Source organism: Cervus canadensis, chromosome X (assembly GCF_019320065.1).
Source record: "Cervus canadensis isolate Bull #8, Minnesota chromosome X, ASM1932006v1, whole genome shotgun sequence".
Classification (NCBI taxonomy): Eukaryota; Metazoa; Chordata; class Mammalia; order Artiodactyla; family Cervidae; genus Cervus; species Cervus canadensis.
Window position 1 is genome coordinate 102599982 of NC_057419.1, and position 24307 is coordinate 102624288.

At 40.1% G+C, this 24307-nt stretch overlaps 1 protein-coding gene across 11 annotated transcripts in view; it reads right to left on the reverse strand.

Annotated features, from left to right (window-relative positions):
• AFF2 (AF4/FMR2 family member 2) overlaps positions 1–24307 on the reverse strand; it is a 541148-nt gene that overhangs the window by 330443 nt on the left and 186398 nt on the right. For all 11 annotated transcript variants that reach the window (XM_043458359.1, XM_043458361.1, XM_043458360.1 and 8 more), the window contains one exon: positions 21936–22799. In XM_043458359.1, coding sequence (XP_043314294.1) covers positions 21936–22799 — 864 coding nt within the window. The remainder of the gene's footprint in view (positions 1–21935; positions 22800–24307) is intronic.

Consider the following 24307-nt stretch of genomic DNA (forward strand, 5'->3'; position numbering starts at 1 on the left):
CAAGGGTTTGGTGTGGCAAGATGCATATCCACTGTCATTCCCGTCCCTCCAGAACTACTGTCCTAATAATAATAACAAATATGGAAATAATAACATCTGCTATTACCTGAGCAGATATTCTTCAAGACAGTTTACCAAAGACCTGAGGTTTAGGAATTATGGCCTATCCAAATCACTAGCCAAAAAACTCTCCGAAATAATAGAGGTAAGGATCATTTAATATAATTTTTTTATTCAAAAGTACAGAGTTAACTATTGTAAACGAAATCACAAGACTTTTGTTTTGAAAAAGCATTTCCTTTTTCATGGAAGTGAATAAGCATGCCTTGATCTATAATGAAGATTTCAATCTCGCTATATCAGTATCCTTGCTTGAAACGCCTACCATCCTCCAACCATACATCCATCTATCCATCCACCCATCTGTTCACCCATGCACCCAGTCACCAACGTACAGGTATGAAATACCTACTTGGTGTCTAGTCTCGGACAAGACCTCATTGCTCTTCTCTAAGTGCCTGCATTTTGCATCTTTCTCAGGAGCCGACTGGTCCAGCAGCCCTTTCGTGTTCAGGTAATCTGAGAAACTCATTCACATGACTCTTGGCTGTGGCCCATGGTGGCAGGGGGCCGTTGCCACTTCCATTCAAAGGATTGTAGATGTCAGGAACAAGCTTAGCCCACATGGTGTATGTGCTAAAAGTCCTTTCGAATAATTACTCATTTTATTTTGGACAAAATAAGTGCAAAGCAATGAAAAGCTGAATGGAAGGGCTTTTGTTTGTGTAATGAGTATTTATTCCACTAGTTTTCCTAAAATTAGGATTACATATGTTTAAGCCCTGCAATCAAAACGTTCACCATACACAAAGCCAACCTGAGTCACCTGTATGATGACCAGCTGAGTAACTTTTGATTTTAAACCCAACCACCCATTGCCACCCTCCTTTTATTCCTTCACTAAATATCATGTTTGTAAAGCTACAGAATAAGTTTGTACAACAACTACAGTATGTATTTGTCACCTGCTGCTTCTGTTCTGTTGTTACACAGGCTTTTGTGTGTATATGTGTATACATTTGGGTTTGTGTGTGTGAGTATGGGTGCTCCTACCTAAATCTTGAGGTATCCATCAGTACATCAAAACAAAAACATGCCAAACACAGATGATGGTCATGGGTATCTGTGAGAGGTATGAAAGCACAAAGCCCTCAGTAGAGGGGAGACAAAGAGTCCCCAAAACCCGATGGAGCACATGACAATCAACATCCAAATAGAAGGCTCATTTTAGAATTTGCTTATGTTAGGAATTCAGTGTGGGATTATATTTCTGTTAATTTTGTCCCATATACTCATTCTCTTTTCCATATTGGGGATTCTTTTAAAGCACCAGTAGTTTGTTGACTGGTGGGACTAGAAAGAGGAGAGACAGCTCTCAATAAAATACCCTAAGAAAGCCCCAAGCCCCTGCTCTCAGCATTGTGAGAAGCAGCATGTGCCTGGCACTTGGCCATGGACTCATGTGACTTTGGTGATCTCATGTGATGCCTCAATACTATGAAGTAGGGGTCACTGTCCTTGCTTTATAGATGAGGAAACTGACACTCTGAGAGCTTGAGAAACCTGCTCCAATCACAGAACTAGAGGCGATGAAGCTGCTGTTCAAATATGGCTCTACCCTCCACCATTTTCCTCCATTATACCAAAGGTCTTCATTTTGTGCACATGGATTCCTCGAAGGGTCCACAGATGGTTTTCAGGAAGTCTAACCAACGGTATGCACAAATGGGTATATGCTTTTGCCCCTTTTGCTGGATGGGGTAGCTAGATATTTCATCAGCTTCTCAAAAAGGTCTTGCTGTTGTTGTTTAGTCGCTCTGTCAGGCCTGACTCTTTGCAACCTCATACCTAAGACCACACAAAACAGTGAGCTACCGTGACTTCACCCTAATGCTCCATAGGACCTGGTGTGCATGGCAGTACTTCTCTAGACCAGCCTGCACCCCTGCTTCCTCTGGCCTCCCATAGAACTCTGGATGTTCCCTGACATTTTACCTTGCTTTGTTACTTGAATATGAATCTCAGTTGCCTTGCTAGAAGTAAATTTCTGGAATGTAGGGCACAATCTTGTTTAACTTTGTCTCCCTCGAAGCGCCAGAACAGTCTTCTATACATAAGTGTTCCTTGACAAAGGTCAAATGAGGCTGATTTTGTGACTGGTTTGTTATCAAAACTGTTCTTACTTCTCTTCTTGCTCAATTCCTCTCACCCAGAAACCTCACCTCTTCAAATCCCAGCCTGCGTTGTTGGCCAGTTTCAGGGCCTTCATCTTCAAGAAAGGCCTGCACGTAAAATACCCTGATATCTGTACCTTGTTATCACACAACTGAATATACATGTTCTTCTGGCTACTGTCTAATTGCCTCAAATATACTATGGACTCATTCATTCTTCAGAGGCCTCATTAACTTATTCAGCACATGTTTAATGAGCACCTACTCTTTGCCAAGAACTCTGACTAGAATCGGCAAAAATCCAGTCATCTCTTCTTCTAACATCTTCAGATACCTGATAAAGATTGAAATTTCATTATGCATGTAGATGTGCCTGATACATAATAAATGAATGAATAACTATCCATCTTACCTTGAGATTGCTTTTGTTCTTCCTAATAGTTCAGAACAGGCTTATTTTATTCCTTATATCTTTAGAAATATTGATTTGCTCTGAAACTAGTGTGCTTGTTCAGGATTATGGGATTTATTAAACTTAAAAACCACTTTCTAATTAATTTATAGAGTTAATAAAGTAATCACCTGCATATTTATATTTGAAATCCAGAGTCACATAAATGGCGCTGAGAATCTTCAAATAAGCTGAAGTTACTGCCTCCTTGCCTTGGGGATGGAGGTGTCAAAACTGATAATTCTGTGACCTACAACCTTGGGATTTTACATACCTAGGAAGGGAGGAGAGCAGGGGTGATGGAAACTTATTTTAAGAAGAATCAGAATAAGAAAAAGCAGTGTGGACTGTTCTAATGGAAATGTGTTTAGTTTGGCAAGGTGAGCGGGTAGTGGAGCTTCCACTCGGCATCACTAACACCTTAGCTGTCCAGGATGTTACCCAACCAACAGAAAAACTGAGGCCATTCATCTGGGACCTTATTCTGTCAGGGCCCTTCCATTTGTCAAGATTCTTATTTCTCAAATACTACACAAATGAATAATTAAAGAGAAGACTGAAAATACATATTAAGAGTTTTCTTAAACCATGTTCTCAAGGCTTTTTTATTCCATTTAAATTTTAAAGGTAATTATATATATTGCCTACTGCCAAGAAAGTTAACACTAATTATTGCAATAAATAATGCTGTACAGGTTACATAGAAAATGCAAAGACAAAAATGCCTAATGGCTTATTCAAAACAGGAAGCACAACACTGTTATTTTGAGCTTGAAGTGCTATCTCCTCTTGATTTATGAAGATGCAATTTTTTAAAAACTTCTCTTGGTGAAGCTTCTTTTTCCCTATACCATTTGACTTTACTACAAGATTACCATTAAAAAATTAACAGTCATCTTTGCTAAGCAGTGATTAAGTGTAATTTTGGCTTGTTTTATTATACGACTTTTCTGTGTATATTGTTATATGGTTTGGAGAGAAATATATTTATGTCTACCTATGTAAATCACACAAGGGATGATGTTGCAATTAAAATCCACAAGCTAAATCTATTATTATGTTTGTTCATAATTTATCTCCAACTCAATATGTATTTTAACATGATAAAGCATTGCTATATAACACATGGTGATTTTTAACAGCAATTTGCATTAATTCTGCTTAAGAGTTGAAACAGTAATAAGAAAATGTAGAAAATGCCTTTTTTTGTGGTTTTGCCTGTGTAGAAAGCACTGGCATTCAATCTTTCAATCTTCCCAAACTCTAAAGGCTAATTTCAGGAAGATTCAATAATACACTGCAGCTGCAATTTCATTTCTTTTCTTCCCAGAAGGTGAAATGAACATATTTATGTGTTAGGGATGCTGCTTCTTTCATAAGTCAAAATACAGAAGAAGCAAGATGTTTTGTTTTTTTTTTCCCATGGCTAATATATTTGCTGGAGTGTCCCAACTAAGGACTTTTATCCATAACTTTGAATTGTGGAAAGTGGCCAAGTGCCACTTTGCACTTGATTATTTTTGATGCACATGCCCTCATGTGAAGGTATCACCTGTGGCTTTTAAGGACTTTCCCATTCCAGGGTGAGAAATGCACAGCCTAAGAGCCAACTCATTTGAAAAGACCGTGATGCTGGGAAAGATTGAAGACAGGAGGAATGAACATATTTATGTGGATTAAAGGCAGGAGCAGAAGGGGACGACAGAGGATGAGATGGTTGGATGGCATCACCGACTCAATGGACACGAGTTTGAGTAAATTCCAGGAGTTGGTGATGGACAGGGAGACCTGGCATGCTGCAGTTCATGGGGTCGCAAAGAGTCAGACACGACTGAGCGACTGAACTGAACTGAAGAGCCGACTAATGCAATTCTATTAAGCCAGTTGTCATTGTTGGCTTTGCAGACTCCTTCCAGCATCAAGAGTCTGTAATTCTATAAACTGCACCATTGTTCTTTAAGATGCTGATGGCTTTGTTCTTTGAACTTAATGTACTGAGTTACGAGTCTAGAGTTCAAGGCTCAGCTCTGTAAGTAGTCATGGTGTGGTCTTCGCTGAGACCTCTCACACCTGCTTTCCATGTTCTTCACTGCAAAATGTGAGGCTCTCAGCTCCCAACCTCTCCATGTTTAGAATAATTTCTGAACAGGGAAGTATCAAGAAGCTACAGAGAGAATTTCAAACAGTTGAGAAAAGGAGTGGATAAGCAAAATAAGGTAAATATATTATGAGTAATTCTCCAATAATTGAAAAACACAATTTTAATCCCAGTAACTATGAACTGCAAAAATGTTGTAAACTCAGTTCTATTCCTTTCTTCTGCCTCCACACCAGAAATTCATGATCTTAACTGAATGGCAATCTACCTGTCCACCAAATAAAAGCAAGGAAATGGAGCTGAACAATTTTCCAGGTAACAATTTGTACAGATGGTCAGTTGTAATAATCCTATGCCAAGTCTACCAGGGCTTCCCTGGTGCCTCAGATGGTAATGAATCTGCCTGCAATGAGGAGACCCAAGTTTGATCCGTGGGTTGGGAAGATCCTCTGGAGAAGGGAATGGCTACCCACTCCACTATTCTTACCTGGAGAATTCCATGGACAGAGGAGCCCGCTGGGCTACAGTCCATGGGGTCGCAAAGAGCTGGACACAACTGAGTGACTAACACTTTCACTTTCAAGTCTGCCAAAAACAAAAGATGTGTTTTATTACTAAAGATTATATCTTAGAGTAGGGGTATATCTTAGAGTGGGGAGGATGGTGTAGAGTTGGAAGTTAACCCCAACTCTCTATTTGAAGCAGATGCCCTGTGTAGACAGCCTGAGTCTAAAGGAAAAAAAAAAAAAAAAACCTCAGGGAAGATCATAGCAAAGATCACAGCTATTACTACAAGAGAAATGCAACTGGTAATGTGCTCATTTGACTTCTAAAAATTACAAAATACAAAACATAATTTAATATTTAAAATACTCCATAACTTATAGGAAAATTCACTTCTTTTCTGTGATTTCTAAGAAAGTACTCAGCATATTTTCCTATGCTCTCTAAAGTACTAATAAAATCTTTCTGAGTTATTAATTTTAAGTGGTGAATCAAAAAAGGCCACTTATAGGAAATAAATCCTTCATTGGAGCATAAGAAAATAATCATGATTTTTCATACAAAGCTTTGAACAAGCAGCACTGTGCAAACATTAATCAAATATCATGACATTCAAAGTCTATAATATCATGACAGCATGACAGTAAAAGAGAGGAAAGAAGAAGCTTTTCTGCTTTGTGAAGATTTGGGTGTCAAAGAAAAGAATCTTAGATAATGGTGTTTACCAGCCATTGGTTGCCCTAGCAAGAAATCCAAGTCATTTTAGATCCTCTCAGTGGGCTTCCTCTCAATGGCCCAACTAATTAGTCACCAAATCTCATCAAATCAACTCTCATCTCATCAAATCTGCTTCATTGACTATGCTAAAGCCTTTGACTGTGTGGATCACAAGAAACTGTGGAAAATTCTTCAAGAGATGGGAACACTGGACCACCTTACCTGCCTCCTGAGAAATCTGTATGAAGGTCAAGAAGCAATAGTTAGAACTGGACATGGAACAACAGACTGGTTCCAAATAGGAAAAGGAATACATCAAGGCTGTATGTTGTCACCCTGCTTATTTAACTTATATGCAGAGTACACCATGCAAAATGCTGGGCTGGATGAAGCACAAGCTGGAATCAAGATTGCCAGGAAAAATATCAATAACCTCAGATATGCAGATGACACCACCCTTATGGCAGAAAGTGAAGAGGAACTAAAGAGCCTATTGATGAAAGTGAAAGAGGAGAGTAAAAAGTTGGCTTAAAGCTCAACATTCAGAAAACTAAGATCATGGCATCCGGTCCCATCACTTCATGACAAATAGATGGGGAAACAATGGAAATAGTGAGGGACTTTATTTTCCTGGGCTCCAAAATCACGTGCAACCATGAAATTAAAAGATGCTTGCTCCTTGGAAGAAAAGCTATGAGCAACCTAGACAGCATATTAAAAAGCAGAGACAATACTTTGCCAACAATGGTCCATCTAGTCAAAGCTATGGCTTTTCTAGTAGCCATGTATGGGTGTGAGAGTTGGACCATAAAGAAGGCTTAGCACTGAATAATTGATGCTTCTGAACTGTGGCATTGGAGAAGACGCTTGAGAGTCCCTTGGACTGCAAGGAGATCCAACCAGTCCATCCTAAAGGAAATCAGTACTGAATTTCATTGGAAGGACTGATGCTGAAGCTGACACTCTAATCCTTTGGCCACCTGATGCGAAGAACAGACTCATTGGAAAAGACCTTGATGCTGGAAAAGATTGAAGGCAGGAGGAGAAGGGGACGACAGAGGATGAGATGGTTGAATAGCATCACTGATTTGACGGACATGAGTCTGAGCAAGCTCTGGGAGTTGGTGATGGACAGGGAAGCCTGGTGTGCTTAATTCCATGGGGTTGCAAAGAGTCAGACATGACTGAACGACTGAACTAAAACTGAATTAGTCACCAAATCTCATCAAATTAACCTTTAAAATCTATCTCAGGGCTTCCCTGGTGGTCCAGTGGTTAAGAATCCACCTTCCAGTACGAGTTTGATTCCTGGTTGGGGAGCTAAGATCCCACCTGCCTTGCCCACATGCCTCACGGTTAAAGAAACAAAACATAAAACAGAAACAATATTGCAGCAAATTCAATAAAGACTTTAAAAATAGTTCACATAAAAAAAAAATCTATCTCAAAATTGGCTCTAATTCAAACTGCTAGAATTTCTGGCCTGGAATATTTCAACAGCCTGCTCAGTGTCTTTCTGCCTCAAACCTTATAAGCCCTATCACACTGACCACTCCTTTCCCCCATTCCCCAGCTAATTCCCCCACCAGCATGACTCTTCTAGAACATTATCTGCTGTACTTGTAGCACTCAAACTCCTCACCTAGAGCTGACATCAAGATCCTGATCTTCCCAAGCAATATCCCCTCCTAACTCCCCAAACACAGCTTATTGTTTTGTGTCTCATGAATCCCAGTAGTCAATGGGCCCACTTATAACTTGATGTGGGCTTACACGGTAGGAAATGCCCGTACAGCCACTTCTTCACCAAGAGAACTTCTAATTACACTGCAAGTTACTTCCTCCTTTAAGAAGCTTTCCTAAACATTTCAGACACCCTTAGTCACTCTCTCCACTCCCACAGAATACTGAACAACCATCTATTAATATTATATTTCACTGTGATTTTTCTGCTTTTGTGTTCATATTCCCTGACTTAAGCTACTTAAGATCAAGCAACATGTCTTCAGCATTTCAGTCTTCCAGCTCTTAGCACAGTGGGAGGAACACAATGAATAAATCAAATCAATCAAGAAGATATGAGGTCTTACAGGCATTCTCTTCTAATGGGTCTTTCCAACAATAGATATAATAATATTTTCAGATTTAAATCATCCCAATTCATAACATCAGGCTGAATGTGAACAACTTGAAATATTACACTGTTGTTTATACGTTTGTCCTTGGGCCAGGTTTTGGACTTGTATATCCAACAAAACTATTTTCTTTGAGACTTATTTCAGGTGGATTGTGGATTCTGCATTCAGACTTAGCTTTCTCATATGGGTCCCTTTTACCCATCAATCTTGCCTGGGAAGGGATATTACATCTTCCCATTTTCCCAAGGATCCTGAGGCCACATTTGTTCAAATACGTATCATAGAGCTGCAGAGAGATCGTTTAGGTGTCTCAACACAAAGGACAGACCATGTGACAAGACTCCACTCAGGGGAGCAACCTGGTCTTCATTTCCAGCAGGTGTCCAGGAGGGCATATCTGGATGTCCCTTGGGAAGCCGGCTTCCCCAGTAAGTTTGCATCAAGATCTGAATGAACAGGAGATGCTGACAAGCAGAGGAAGGTCTGACATAAAGCCAGGGTCATCTCCTTAACCAGTTTCAGTAGTCATCAGTCCCATTGTAGCCTATGTGAATGATGATGCCTAAAACTGCAAGATGGCAGCTACTTCTCCCATTGCCAACCTAGTTAATGAAACTGCAAAACAGTGGTAACATTCTTCAATGATACAGTCTTTAAGCAGTGGGCTATCACGATTCATTTCATTTGGCTAAGATACGATATCTTTTTTTTCCCATGCATCTTAGCTTGAAGCTTTAGCTCAACCTCATTTCACCTCTGAAACCTCAACAGAATACATCCTTTCTCCTATTATTTCTTCATTCCAAGTTACCTCAAAACTTAGATACTGTACTGCCTTGGAGGATGGGCAAAAACTTCATGAAGAACCAAGAAAGTCATCATTCTCTAGCCTTCTCTTCCCAGAATTCCACTGGCTTTCTGTGGTTCCCCTAGAGAGACACATAGACAACGGCACATGCATACACAATACCCCCATATGCCAGTTACAAAGAGTCTAAGAGGCTTCCACCAGCCTTTTCACTCCATTTAACCCAAATTCTCAGGCTGTGCCAGAGGACTTGCTATTCCTAGAAACTTGGAAATCCCTCCCACCCCACATCCAAGTCAAATACACACTTTAATCCTCCCAATCCATAAGGGATTCCAGAATCCTAATTGTGTTTACACTAGGTTCTTCTCCCTAGACAAAATGACAGGATCAGCTTCCTTTTAGTGGTTATCTCTAAGATCATCTCTGCTTCCTGTGATTCTGAGCCCAGACTGGGCACACAAATGGTCCCCTGCCCTAGGAGTTGAGCCATTCCAATTCTAAGAAAGTAAAAGATCAAATGCCCTTCATCCCATGAGTCAATAAGTAAAGAGAATCCCATTGAACAGAGATGTGATTTGTGGTGTGAAGACTATAATCCTGGGTATCAAGCCTTCTTCTCCACCTGCTTATAAGCCTGAGGGAGCCTCTCTTTCACTGGCAGGTCCTACCTCCACTATCAACACACCTCTCTTGACTCTAGGATTCTGCAAGTTGCACAACTGACCTTCCTTTCCTCTCTACTCAAAGCCATCTTCCTACTGATGACAAGTAGAGCAAGCCAATGTTTTTTGTCTGAAGCTTTGTCTTGATCTAGGCCAGAAGTCAGCACACTGCATTGCAAGTCAAATGCAGCCAACCACCTGTGTTTTTTGTATGGCTCACAGGCTAAGAATGGTTTCTACACTGCAAGATGGTTGAAAGAAATCAAAAGGATATTTTGTGACACATGAAAATAGAGGATATTTGAGTTTTGGTATTCACATATAAAATTTTTTTGGCATATAGCCTTGCCCTTTCACTGACGTATTGTCTATGTCTGTTCTCATGCCACAGTGACACAGTTGAGGATCTGCCTCAGACTGTATGGCCTACATGACTGAAAATATTTACTTCATGGAAAAAAATTGTCCACCTAAGCTCAAGTTCATAATCAAGGCAACTGCATTGATAATTTTTTTTCTTTCTCTATTACTTAATTAGAAAGAAACATTATAGCTACTATTCTAAAGGATTTTTAAAAATCACTTCTCCACAACTGGATTTAACAGTTTATCCACAGTCAAATTTAAGAGCTTAAAGAGAATCTGGCTCAGAACCTTTGAGGACTAAACCTGATTTTAGTTGTGAGGTGTGGAAGCCCACCTCCCTCTTATGGACCGGCTAAGGTTTTTCATAGTGAACTCTGCTGGCCCCCCTCCATCTTCAGTTTAGGAAATGTGAAGGATTACAGTTCTCATAGTGGGTTGACTGAAGGCCCCCTACAACTCATGTCTACCTAGAACTTCAGACTGTAACACTATTTGGAAATATGGGCTTTGCAGATGTAATTAGTTAAGGATCTAGACATGAAGTCATCTTGGATACAGAGTGGGCCCTACAGCCAATTACTGCTGCCCTTATAAGAAAAGGAGAGGGCACAGAGAGACATACAGAGAAGAAGGCCATGTGGAGACAAAGGCGGAGAGTGGAATGATGCAGCTACAAGCCAAGGAATGCCTGGGGCCACCAGAAACTGGAAGAGGCTAGGAAGGATCCTGTTCTAGAACCTTTGGAGAGTGCTCAACCCTGCCAATATCTTTTTGGATTTCTAGCCTCCATAACTGTGAAAGGATAACTTCTGGTGTTTTAACCTGCCCAATTTATGATACTTTTGTTACACCACATATGGAAAACTAATATTGTGTTGGCTAAAAATTTCATTTGCATTTTTCTAACATCCTCTGGAAAATCCTGAATAAACTTTTTGGCCAGCCCAATATATCTCCCATTTCCAGAATATGGTAAAAATTTCAAAGACCTTCCACAACTATTTAGTTCATGGATTATCAGTGATTTTCTGAGTAGGCAGTATATGGATTCCCTGTCCTCTTTTGCTAAGGTACAGGGAGACTTACCCATTCAACATGTAGATAAAAGTGAGGGAGCCTTCCTGTTCCTTGCTGACTACTCTTGGAATTCAATGATCTGTAAGTTTTTCCCATTACTGTACTCAGGGTGGGGCTCAAACATTTGAGATACATTTTTTCCTTCTATAACAATTATTTACATGCCCACTTTTAATTGACCCTTCATTCACATCTAAGGTTTATCTAGAATATAGTTGTTTCAGCTGCAGAAATCCAGATTTTAGCTCTGTTGTCTGAGCATTCTGCTAAAATCATCCTACCAAATAGACAAAAACCAAAGATTTATGAACCAAGAAAAGGCCCTCTAACAAGTTGTGTCATATGTTACTCATTGAGGAATATTGCAAAAACACTACTTCTCACCATATTTGTAAATCAAAAACACATGAGTGTAACCTGTACTACCATAGGGAAAATTGCTCTGTTGGAAGGTTTGGCCCCTGACTTTTGAAATATGAACCCATCAGGGGAATTTCAACCTAAGCTGGATTCAGCTCATTATTCTCTTGCCCCTCATGTGCTATTAGAGAAGCTAATTTTAGAAAATTAATCCATACATATAAAGTTGCACACTTGACACCAAATAGCAACATGGAGATGGCACTAGTGACCTGGGTTCTTGCCCCAGCATTGCCATTTGCTGACTGAGTGATTTTAGGTTAGTAATCCTTAGTCTCTCTGAGTCTACATGTCTGCCCTTGTGAAAAGAGAATGATTTTAATCCCAGGCTCTGTGAGAATCCAGTCAAAGTAGGATGGCTGGGGTTTGGGGAAATGGGGAGATATTGGTAAAGGGGTACAAAGTTTCAGTGATGCTGGGTGAATAAATTCTAGACACAACATACAGCATGGTGGCTCTAGTTAATAATACCGTATTGTACACTTGAAATTTGCTAAGAGGGTAGATCTTAAGTATTCTCACCACACGCACACACACACAAAATGGTAGCTGTGTGAGGTGATGGATATGTTCATTAGCATTATTGTAGAGGTTATTTTACATTGTTTATGTATATCAAAACATCAAGCTGTACACCATAAACATGTACAATCATTAGTTGTCAACTATACCTCGATAAAGCTAGAAAAAATTATATGAAAACAATTGTAAACTCTAGGTATAAAAGGCAATGGATTTTTGTTATTGTCACCTATATTATAAACTCTATTCAGTAATCAAAGCATAGCACTTTTTTAAAAGATAGTTAATTAAAGATCATTTGCTTTCATGTCAATTAAAAAATGCTTAAGAGACTTACAATAGCCATAAAGACTTTTATAACTCCTCTCTAAAACCCTTCACATTCACTATTTGGCATGAATCAATATGGTTATCTACCTGTCAATTTTTCTTATTCTTGAACACAGAATGTGAGCAGTCTGTTTTTTATGACTGACTCAGAATGTACTAAGCTAATCGATATATCTGGTGATAACAGGGTGATTTGGAACACACGGAACAAAAGCTTATCACTTTACTGCATACTGAATCTGTCAAAATATTTTCCTAGAAGTAATGTGAAAATAGAAGTTCTCCATCTTTCATTATGTTAGTGGGTGGTGACAAAAGGATTAGGAGGCTATTTCCTGAGTTCACAGCTTGGTGTTTTCCAGTGAAATGCAGCCTATAGTTGTTTTATTATTTTTTTTCTTTAAAAAAAAATGAGTTGAAATATACTAATAATCCAGGAGGAATTGGCATCCAACCGCAAAAGAAGATCCAATTCTTGTTTGCCTGTATTGGCATAGTCTTCAAAATCTCCCAAGTGTTCTGAAGGGTGGTAGTGAGCGGCAGGCAGGCAGCCCTCACACCCTCCATGTCATTCTGAGGCACATGCTCTTAGAGGGTAGGCGGGAGGAAGGCAATGGCTGAAGGAATTTACAAACGAGGTGGCCTTCACCTTAACCACAAAGGGGAAGCGCATCCTAAGAGATGTACGGCTAGAAGAAACTTCACAGATGAGCTAATCTAAACACCCCCAATAACAAGAGGCCTACACTGGTCAAACCACTCAAGTTCACCAAGCAAGTCCAGACTAGAAGTGGAACCACAACTCAGCAGACTTTATTCAAAATATACTTCGTAATACACCACACATTCACCCACATGAGACTTACTTCCAGTTAGCTCACAAAGAATTAATAAAATTACTAATAAATCGTGATGTTTTAACAATGTATCATTATTAGTGATGATTTAAATTGGCATAGTATAAAAATTAAAGGGTCTTTTTTCAGATTAAGAATAAATCAATCTTTCCAACTGAAAAAAAAAATGTTCAGAGTGATAAGGAATTTACAAGCACAGAACTCCAAGATCATTGCATTGAACCACATCATTGAAATTAATTTAAAAAAATTGGCATGTTGAAATAGCTGACTTGGTTCTGGGATGCTGATGGTGGAGTCACATACAGCTTTAGAAAAGAAATACATATATATAGTTATATGTTATATTATATATATATTTATATGTTATATTTTATATATATAAAGAACAGGACTTATATATATTTATATATATTTAGATTATATATATATATTTAGATTAGCTTTATATACATTTAGATTAGCTCATCTGTGAGGTTTCTTTATATATATATATAAAGAAGAGGACTTGAGGAAATGAGAAGGAAAGAAAGAGAGAGTCAGGTATTTACATAATCTATAGGAAGCCAAAGTTGAGCTCTCTTCCTGAGTTTGGCTAGAGAGAATGAAGGGAGAGGGGCTAACAGAGGACAAGGAAGAAGAGTGGTTTAAACCAACATTTCAGCACGACTTTAGAGACTCCAGAAAGTACGTGAGGAAACTGACGCCAACAGAGCAAGAAATGTGATGTGCTTTCGGGTAATGGAATGGAGAACACAGTAGCTCAGAAATTACTGCTCGAGTCGGTGACAGTGACTGGCCTGAGAGTTCCTAGGTTAGCCCCCATGAAGCCACTGGGATAATGGAGCTTCAAGTCCAGAATCATAGTCTGGATGCCACATTGCCCAGGCATTCAAGACACTACTGACTCTGGCTTTTTGAGCTCTGTCACACTCTGGTCCAAACCCGCAGTTGCAGACACAGCAGTTTATCATCCGAATATACCTCACATGTTCTTGTCTTTTATTTTACCTGCAAGACTCTCCACCCATCACTCATTTGCATACATGTGAACTGATTTGCCCTCCAGATTCCTCTTCACCTATTGTGATTCCATCCAGTATTCAAGGTCAAGTTCTATCTTGCTTTGTAAATTTGTATCTTTTTTTTAGATTCCGCATGTAAGTGACATCATATAACATTTGTCTTTCTGTCTGACATCACTAAAAAGAAACAGACTCACAGACTTTGAAAACATTTATGGTTACCAAAGGGGAAAGGAGAGTAAGGAAAACTTAGGATCTTGGTATTACCATATAGACACTGCTGCTGCTGCTGGTAAATCGCTTCAGTCGTGTCTGACTCTGTGCGACCCCATAGACGGCAGCCTACCAGGCTCCTCCGTCCCTGGGATTCTCCAGGCAAGGACACTGGAGTGGATTGCCATTTCCTTTTCCAATGCATGAAAGTGAAAAGTGAAAGTGAAGTAGCTCAGTCATGTCCAACTCCTCGCAACCCCATGGACTGCAGCCTACCAGGCTCCTCCATCCATGGGATTTTCCAGGCAAGAGTACTGGAGTGGGTCGCCATTGCCTTCTCCACATATAGACACTACCATATATTAAAAAAAAATGATAATCAACAAGGACTTACGGTATAACAATATTCTGTAATACTGTATAGCAATATTCTGTAATAGGAATATAAGGGGAAAGAATCTGTAAAAGAATAGAGGTATATATATATATATATAACTAAATCACTTTTTTCAGGCTGTACACCTGAAACTAACACAACATTATAAATCAACTATACTCCAATATAAAATAAAAAATTAAACTAAAACCTCTATCTTGCATTCCAGTGCACCAGCCCTGAGCACTTGTCTTGTGCATCCAACCTGGGCTGGTGATCTGTTTCACTCTTGATAGTATACTTGTTTCAATGCTGTTCTCTCAGAACATCCCACCCTCGCCTTCTCCCACAGAGTCTAAAAGTCTGTTCTGTACATCTGTGTCTCTTTTTCTGTTTTGCATATAGGGTTATCGTTACCATCTTTTTAAATTCCAACCTTCCAGGGTTACTTCTATGCATCACTTTCTGGTGAGACAGCTTTATGATTGTGAGGAGGGTCTCAGCCACCCCTCCCCAAAACACCTTCTTGAATCACTGAAATATGACAATCTTAATTAAATCCTCTCCTAGCAGCTCTGACCTCTTCATCACAAAGAATGTGAGGCTCCAAGTCCTACTCCATTATTGACTATTCTTTTCAGATGCTCAGTGAAGGCCACTTCATTCAGCTTAGGGGGACACTAAAGTTGAGGGGGGCGGCAGATAAAGAGGTGTGTGTGGTAAAGAAAAGGAATTTTAATCCCAATGAGATCAAGCAATTGGAAGAGTTAGTCCAAAGCATAAAGAAAAAGCAACCACTAGATAATGGACTGGCAGAGAATATACAAAGCTTTCTGGTTCCTATACTTCAATGGAATAAATCTGAAGGTCAAGGTCTCTGCTGGCACCCTTGATATGTGAGGCCTTTCCAAGGTGTCTCCATTTATTACCAATGAGGTGGGAATTACACCAGTTACAGTCTTAGACTGAATACTATCTTATTTCCATAAGAACGGACAAAGAAATAAATTCGCAATGTATATCAAGTAAAGAAATGCTTAGCATGGCTTGCACACAGCAGCTGAATGGCCTTCCATTTTTTGAAGGATCTGCCTCAATGGTTTCTGTGTAGCTGCTTGGATGCAACCAGTACACGAATGGTAAGTTCCCAGCATTCTCTATAGTTCTCACACAAGGGGCCTGAGCTTCCTATTCACTTATAAGAAATAAAGCTAATTACACCCCAGTGTTCACTGCATCTGATATAAAACAAGGCAAGCACAGTCACAACTGTGAGCAATAACTTTTCAGCTGGTTGACAAAGCTAGCCACTATAATAAGCTAAAGCCAAATCCTATTATTCATATCAGTTTCATTGAACTTTTCTAAAGGCTCCTAATTTGGAGGCAATTGGAGCCTCAGATAGATTTAGGTCACAGCCAAGAGTACCTTAGAGGGCAAATGATCCTTTATGGTGATGACACTCTACACATTCTTACTGTACTTCTGAAAGCCTATTGAGCTAAGATGAAAATGCTTAATATGTCATTGATCCTTCCATTTGCTTGGAATTATTTACTTCCCAAAAGACACTAATAACACATTGTACCAAAAACGCAAAACTATCTACACCAGAAAAATGTTTTAATCCTAATGAAAAAATAAGCAAAACATCTGTAATGAAACCAGGTATAACGTTGCATTTATTAGCAAATTCATTTCCTAATAAAACACCACCTGCGAGCAACCCTCAGTTCCCACTTGATATAAATAGGTCTTTTACTATTTTCAGATGCAGTTCCCCAAAAATTCTTCTAAGTGCAACTGCAGAACAGTTATTTTATTTTTCTTCTGGTTGCCTGGAATGATAATAGATTGTTTTTAAATATGCCATTTCTTTAAAAAGCATGATTCAATTGAAATGCTGACCTTTGGCAATAAAGTTGGTTGGATTTTATTAGTATTTATTAATATCCTTATTATCAATACAGAAATTATAAGAAGGAAGGAAACTTTCAAGGATGGGAACTAAAGTGTCCCCATTATGTACATAAGCATAGACACAGCAACAAATATGAGCACACACACATGTACATTTAATTCCAGTAATTGTTTCTGGTCTCTCAACACACTAATATCATCATATCTGCTTATTTGTATATCTTAGAATGTCTCTTTTTCCTGATGATTCAACCCTTTACTCCACCCAAATGCACTTCACAAACACACATCAGCCTCCTATGTCTCGAGCCAGGGAAAGAGCTCGGAAAACTCAAAGAAATCTCATAACCTCTCTATGGACAAGCTTTTTCAGTAATAATTCAAAATAATGCTACAAGTCATCGAAGATGGCTACTTTGACTAGAGACTCAGAACCTCACGCTTAGATCTCTTGGCGCCAGGGACTGGGGCTGAATTCTAATGGTAAGTGCTTTTGAAAAGTGCATCAAGATTTAATAGGATGAATTTCCAGACTTGGTCAGAGTTTTAGCCACATCAATTCCATTAGGTTCAAAGCTCCATAAGGCCCCACCCTGTCTCTATTGCTGCCCATGTTTTAATCTACACTCTTCTAAATTGTTTCTTAGGCTAGCTAACTTCTCATTCTCTTTCTGCCTATTTTTGGTTTCCATGTTGCCCTTAAGGCCTGTATATTCTCCTAAACTTAGGGGCCCAAATTTTTATCTAGCCCTCCCTCAAGTCCTTCCTTGAGACCCATATTTTATAAGTACTTTCTTCACTGATCTCTTATCATGACTTCATTGCACCTGACACATTTTTCAGGCAAGTCTCTACCATAGTCTGTTTGTACCATCACCAAATGCTGTATGCACACAGGCTGCTCCTGGGTCATCATCTCTAGAGCTGATGACAGCTCAGACTCTCTTTGGAAAGGTACATCTAGTTGGTGTACCTGAACACTGAGCGAAAGCACCAAGTTTCTTCCATATCTGGGATAACTGTGTTGTGAATGTATAAGAGAGAAGATTACACTGGAGTGGATCTCACTGGTTCTGTGACCTCTCGTTCTGTCAATGAGGTGTCGATACATGCTGCCAGATCTCTTGATGGGCCAGTGCTCTTATTTCCAAACTAGTCTTTAGTCATGAAACTGTCATGTAAAGAGGGAACAGCAGCAGATACCAGGACAAGAGAAGGGGCAAGAATGATGGCCCAGCCTCCCATTAGATGCCCCTTCTTTCAAAGTAGGTTTCTTTCTGCCTTTTAAGTATCACACCCATGTATTAAGTCATCCAGGGAAAATGAGGATTAGGATTTCCAAATGACCATGCAGGACAAGAGCAAAGTAAGGCACAGGTAGACTGGGTGAAACTAAGGTTAATATATCTGAGGATGAATTTTCTAGCGATAGTTTACCTTTGTTTGCATTATTTGATTAACACTGTGGTTTAGAAAATGTAACCAAGTAATCATTTTTGAAGTTCATTCATTCAACAAACATTTACTGAGTATGTACTATGTGCTAGGCATTTGCTAGGCACTTGGGATACAGAAAAGAAATGAGACATTCCTTGTCCTCAGGGAGCCCACAATCTAATAGAAGAGACAGACACATAAATGAATAACTACAATACAATGAGAGAAGGGCCAAAGTATACAGAAGTTGCTTGGGTGAGCCCAGAGAAAGGAGCTTGTCCTTAAGTCTGGTGGCATCAGTGAAGTGTTTATGGAGACAGTGATGACCGAGTACACTTGAAGGAGAAACAAGACTTCACTGGAAAGATTGAGGAGCAGAGGGAGAGACAGTCTAGGTTGAGTAGAGAGCAGGCACAAAAGCAAAGAAGTGTGACAAAGCATGCCATGATGGGGAGCCACAGGTCAGTCCGCATGGCTGAGATCTCATCTTCATATGACGAAGTGGTGAGATATGAGGTCGGGTACGGAGTATGAAATCACAGAGTGAAGAGCACTGAATGTGTGACTAAGAAATTGGACTTTTTCCTGGAAACCATGAGAAGGCATGGAAGACTCCAAGGGAGGGAGTGACATGGTCAGATCTGCCCATCAGATCAGCCTGAATGGAGGATGGTTTGAAAGAGAGGTGGGACTAGAGGGAGGGACACCAGACAGGAGGTGGCCTAGGCAAGAGATGCTCATGGGGGCTTGGAAGGCGTTGAGGGTGAAGAGGTGACAGACTGGAGAGATACTTGACAAGACATGATGAGGGATGAGAAAGCCTTCCTCAGTGATCAGTGCAAAGAAATAGAGGAAAACAATAGAATGGCTAAGACTAGAGATCTCTTCAAGAAAATTAGAGATACCAAGGGAATATTTCATGCAAAGATGGGCTCAATAAAGGATAGAAATGGTATGGACCTAACAGAAGCAGAGGATATTAAGAAGAGGTGGCAAGAATAAACAGAAGAACTGAACAAAAAAGATCTTCACAACCCAGATAATCAAGATGATATGATCACTCACCTAGAGCCAGACATTCTGGAATGTGAAGTCAAGTGGGCCTTAGAAAGCATCACTACGAACAAAGCTGGTGGAGGTGATGGAATTCCAATTGAGCTATTTCAAATCCTAAAAGATGATGCTGTGAAAGTGCTGTACTCAATAAGCCAGCAAATTTGGAAAACTGCAGTGGCCACAGGACTGGGAAAGGTCAGTTTTCATTCCAATCCCTAAGAAAGGCAATGCCAAAAAATATTCAAACTACTGCACAATTGCACTTATCTCACATGCTAGTAAAGTAATGCTCAAAACTCTCCACGCCAGGCTTCAGCAATACATGAACCATGAACTTCCACATGTTTAAGCTGGTTTTAGAAAAGGCAGAGGAACCAGAGATCAAATTGCTGGACGAAAAAGCAAGAGAGTTCCAGAAAAACATCTGTTTCTGCTTTATTGACTGTGCCAAAGCCTTTGACTGTGTGGATCACAATAAGCTGTGGAAAATTCTGAAAGATGGGAATATCAGACCACCTGGCCTGCCTCTTGAGAAATCTGTATGCAGGTCAGGAAGCAACAGTTAGAACTGGACATGGAACAACAGACTGGTTCCAAATAGGAAAAGGAGTATGTCAAGGCTGTATATTGTCACCCTGCTTATTTAACTTACATGCAGAGTACATCATGAGAAATGCTGGGTTGGATGAAGCACAAGCTGGAATCAAGATTGCCGGAAGAAATATCAATAACCTCAGATACGCAGATGACACCACCCTTATGGCAGAAAGTGAAGCAGAACTAAAGAGCCTATTGATGAAAGTGAAAGAGGAGAGTGGAAAAAGTTGGCTTAAAGCTCAACATTCAGAAATCTAAGATCATGGCATCCGGTCCCATCACTTCATGGCAAATAGATGGGGAAACAGTGGCAGACTTTATATTTTGGGGCTCTAAAATCACTACAGATGGGGACTGCAGCCACGAAATTAAAAGATGCTTACTCCTTGGAAGGAAAGTTATGACCAACCTAGACAGCATATTAAAAAGTAGTGATATTACTTTGCCAACAAAGGTCCATCTAGTCAAGGCTTTGGTTTTTCCAGTAGCCATGTATGGATGTGAGAGTTGGACTATAAAAAAAGCTGAATGCCGAATAATTGATGCTTTTGTAACTGTGATGTTGGAGAAGACTCTTGAGAGTCCCTTGGACTGCAAGGAGATCCAACCAGTCCATCCTAAAGGAAATCAGTCCTGAATGTTCATTGGAAAGACTGATGATGAAGTTGAAACTCCAATACTTTGGCCACCTGATGCAAAAAGCTGACTCATTTGAAAAGACCCTGATGCTGGGAAAGATTGAAGGCGGGAGGAGAAGGGGACAAAAGAGGATGAAATGGTTGGATGGTATCATCGACTCAATGGACATGAGTTTGGGTGAACTCTGGGACTTGGTGATGGACAGGGAGGCCTGGCATACTGCAGTCCATGGGGTCGCAAAGAGTCAGACATGACTGAGTGACTGAACTGAACTAACTGAACTGATGAGGGATGATGATACAAACAGCAGAACTGTCTGAGAAATGAAACAATACTCTAAACATGCATCCAGAAAATACAGCCAACAGCCCCAGTCCTCCCTCCCCTTAGGTTCTCATCATCCCATGCAATCAGAGCATCTGCTGAGCATGAATAAAGGAAGAAGAGCTGGAGGGCACATAGGGTCAGACTTCTCTAATTCAGACACCACCAACTTGGACTCTGTGACAAATCAGACAGACTGTGACTCCTAGCGAGTGATAATTTCAACCTACTTTCTTCCTCTGTGTCTTTTCAAGCCTTTCGTCACCAGTAAAAGCAGAGGTTTCTTTCAGTCAAGTGCTTGAGGTGTAGTAGATAGCTGCTTACATGGTGGCCTCTGAGGGGCACCCAATCTCTGCCCCCCACCCAGGGGCCATAAGACCTGGGATCCAATCACTAGTGATTCATTCCACTGGGAAAAATTTTGGTCCCACTGGACTTCTATTTTATAAGGTAATGCTTCCTGAGATAGGTAAAATGGTTAGTCATTCTAAACCCAGTGGGATTTTGGCTGAGGATCATGCTTTTGGTTTTGACAGAAGGGATCAAGGTAATACAAGAGGGTTAGGTAGGCACCTGGAGAAGGTGATGCAGAAGGTAAGACTGAGGGATACGGAAGTTAATATTAAGGTCTTGCCAGGGAACAGCCCTGCAAGTGCTCAAGAAACTACAGTTCTTAAAGAATGCCTTCCACTTCTGGTTCCAGCAAATCACACTTGTACAACCTTGTACCTTAAGGAACTTCTGCATTTGTTTCTGATATGCTATCTGTTAGTGAAGGCCTAGGGTGACCCACTATCTTTTCATGTATCTCATCCTTCTTAAGACCAATGAAAATCTCTAATGTGATTCATTTATACGCAATATTACCACAAATACTGTCTCTGAAACTATTTTATAACTCCAACTTTTCATTCACTCTGACAGACCCTGTCTTTTATCATTCCAAATTATGGAGATTTACTGTATTTGCAGAGTGGAAATCAGTCAAGTCACAAGCGACAGAAGATCAAGACTGACCTTGAAGAGTCTCATCTACAGCTCTAGAAGGGTAAATAAGAGCTGCTTAGGAAGCCTTGATTATAGACGTTAGAGCAATGAACTAAAAAATAAATAAATAAATAAGAAGAAATGAAACAAAATAAAACTTTAAAAATTACTTACTTCACTTGTTTGAAGAATCGTGAACTTTGGCTGTTTAGTCTTTGAACTGGGTGCACTGGGCTTGCCATCCAAGAGTGATCCAAATGACAGATTCCCAAAGCTGTTGTCAAATTCAATTGAAGGTTTCAGTGTGGGAGAGATGTCCGGGGCCTGGTCCTGACCATCCATGGGTCGGACATAGGCGGTTGGTTTTTGCTGGCCCATGCTTGTTTTGCAGTAAAGCCCTGGTGGGAAGTTTTGAATCGAAAGGCCACTGCTGGGAGCTAATAGAGACGAGGCAACTAGGGGAGATCCAGGCGCTTGCACTGTAAATTCCGGTGCTTCTGGTGAGTTGGACTGATAGATTTCTTTGAAAGTATCCCCTCCACTGGACTTGAGAGTATTGTCTTCCTTTGCCAGTGGGTTTGATTCTTCAACTGCTCCAACTTGAGGCTGTTCAGCTGGGTAGACAAAGAAGTCTTCCAGTCTGGCTGGGGGCTGGTCTGGGGTCGGTGGCTGCATCTTGTTGGGCTGACTAGTGACTTGGCTGGCTGCTACAATGCTAGTGTTCTGACTATCTCGTGACCAGTCAGGCTTTGACTTTCGGTTGCTGTGTATTAGAGTTGAATTCAGTATCACGACAGAAGGTGGAGGCATTGGCGCTGAGGAGTGAGTGTTATCCTGCTGGTGCACTGGGACCATCCGGTGCTTTTGTTCTGGAAAAAAGCTGGGTTCATTTTTGTTGGTGGGAGTCTGGGGCATGGAATTCTTTGGGATTCCCACTAGATGATTCTGATTAGAATGGTTAGTTAGCAAATCCTTCATTTCATCATAGTTTCCCAGCGTGTTCTGGACTCGGTTCGCAAGTGCATCACCTTTGTTTGTCTAAAATAACAAAAAGATGGGGGTGGGAGGAGAGAGAATGAATAGGTTTGTGTTTCCTACTATTAATGTTTCAAACAGATGTCCTAAGTAGACTAGCATATAGGGTTCTTTAAAATTCTCACGCTGCCATATAATTTCATACTTTTCATGTGCTATGTAAGAAAAAGAAATCAATAGCACTATTGAAAGAGCCTCTTGGAATCAACTGTGCAATGAATGTCTATATACTCCCTGGCCTGTTCTTAAATATGCTCATGGGGTGGGGGAGAGTTTTAAATTACGTTGCTTATGAATTTTATTAGCAAAATAACTTATTTTAGGTTCAATGAGTTGAACTGCTACATGCTACACTTTAACAACTTCCACTTACTGATCATTGGAATTATAATAGAATGTTCAATTTATATTTGTTCTTGACATATAACGTAGCCCTCTGTGCTATGTTATACCATGAAAAACTCTTAGCCCGTTGGATAAGGAAGTCAATTAAACTGTGCTATCATGACTGTGTTCAGTTTAGAAAAGGCATGGGCTTAAACAATAACAAATTGAGCTAACTTATGACTAAAGCGAATCCAATTCCTTTTAATCAAAGAGTGTGTAAATTACTGGTGTCTGCCTACATATTCTGGGGACAACTATGTTTACATATTGGTGATTCATACTCGTTTACTTTGAAATGGTGCAATTGTTCATCAACAGTGACTCAAGCTTGCCTGTGTCTTTTCAAAGGTTTAGAAAAATTTATTCAAGAATTTAAGCTGTTGTTTAAATTAAAACAAAGTTAAATTTTAAAGTGAGGCTGGCAACTACATCATTCTATGGACAACAACACCTATCAGAATGGTTGTGATTGTTTTTTTAAATAATTAAGATTTCCATGAGCTTTTGTAACAGAAAAGAATAGCTTTCATAGCTAAAAAGTGGTGGAAAGCCACATACTTAGAAATGACTGTCAAAAGTTTGGCTCTTCATCTTTGAACATGACTTTTTAATATTCTCTTTGCCTGCCAAAGTTGTTATCAAAACCAGCTGCTGAAGTCAGAAAGGCAAAGGGCTTCTTTGTGCCTAGGCTGCACTACCATTGCAATGAAGGAAAGCTACTTGCATCCATGGAGCCATCTGGCAGCAGGGCCAGTGCATGAGGAAGACGCCCACCCTGGTAGCTTCCTTGTCCCAAGGGTCAGATGCATGTTCTCCATGCACAGAAGGGGGTGACCACCTCCCCATTAGTACAACCACCACTGGAGATTGATGTTTAACATACAAGGTTGCTTAAACGCCCTTAACAGCTGGTGTGGAGCCCAGGAGTGTGCCTATTCACACCTGACATCTCAGGCTAAACCTCAGATGTATGGCCTAGTGCTAATATCTGTAAGTGAAGATGGGAGAGTGTGTGAATAAATAGAGGGTGAAGAGCTGGAAATGAATGAAATCACCCAGGGAAAGGAAATGAGGAACGAGAAGATCAGGCTCAGGAGGGAGCCTGTGGAACATCAACCTTTAAG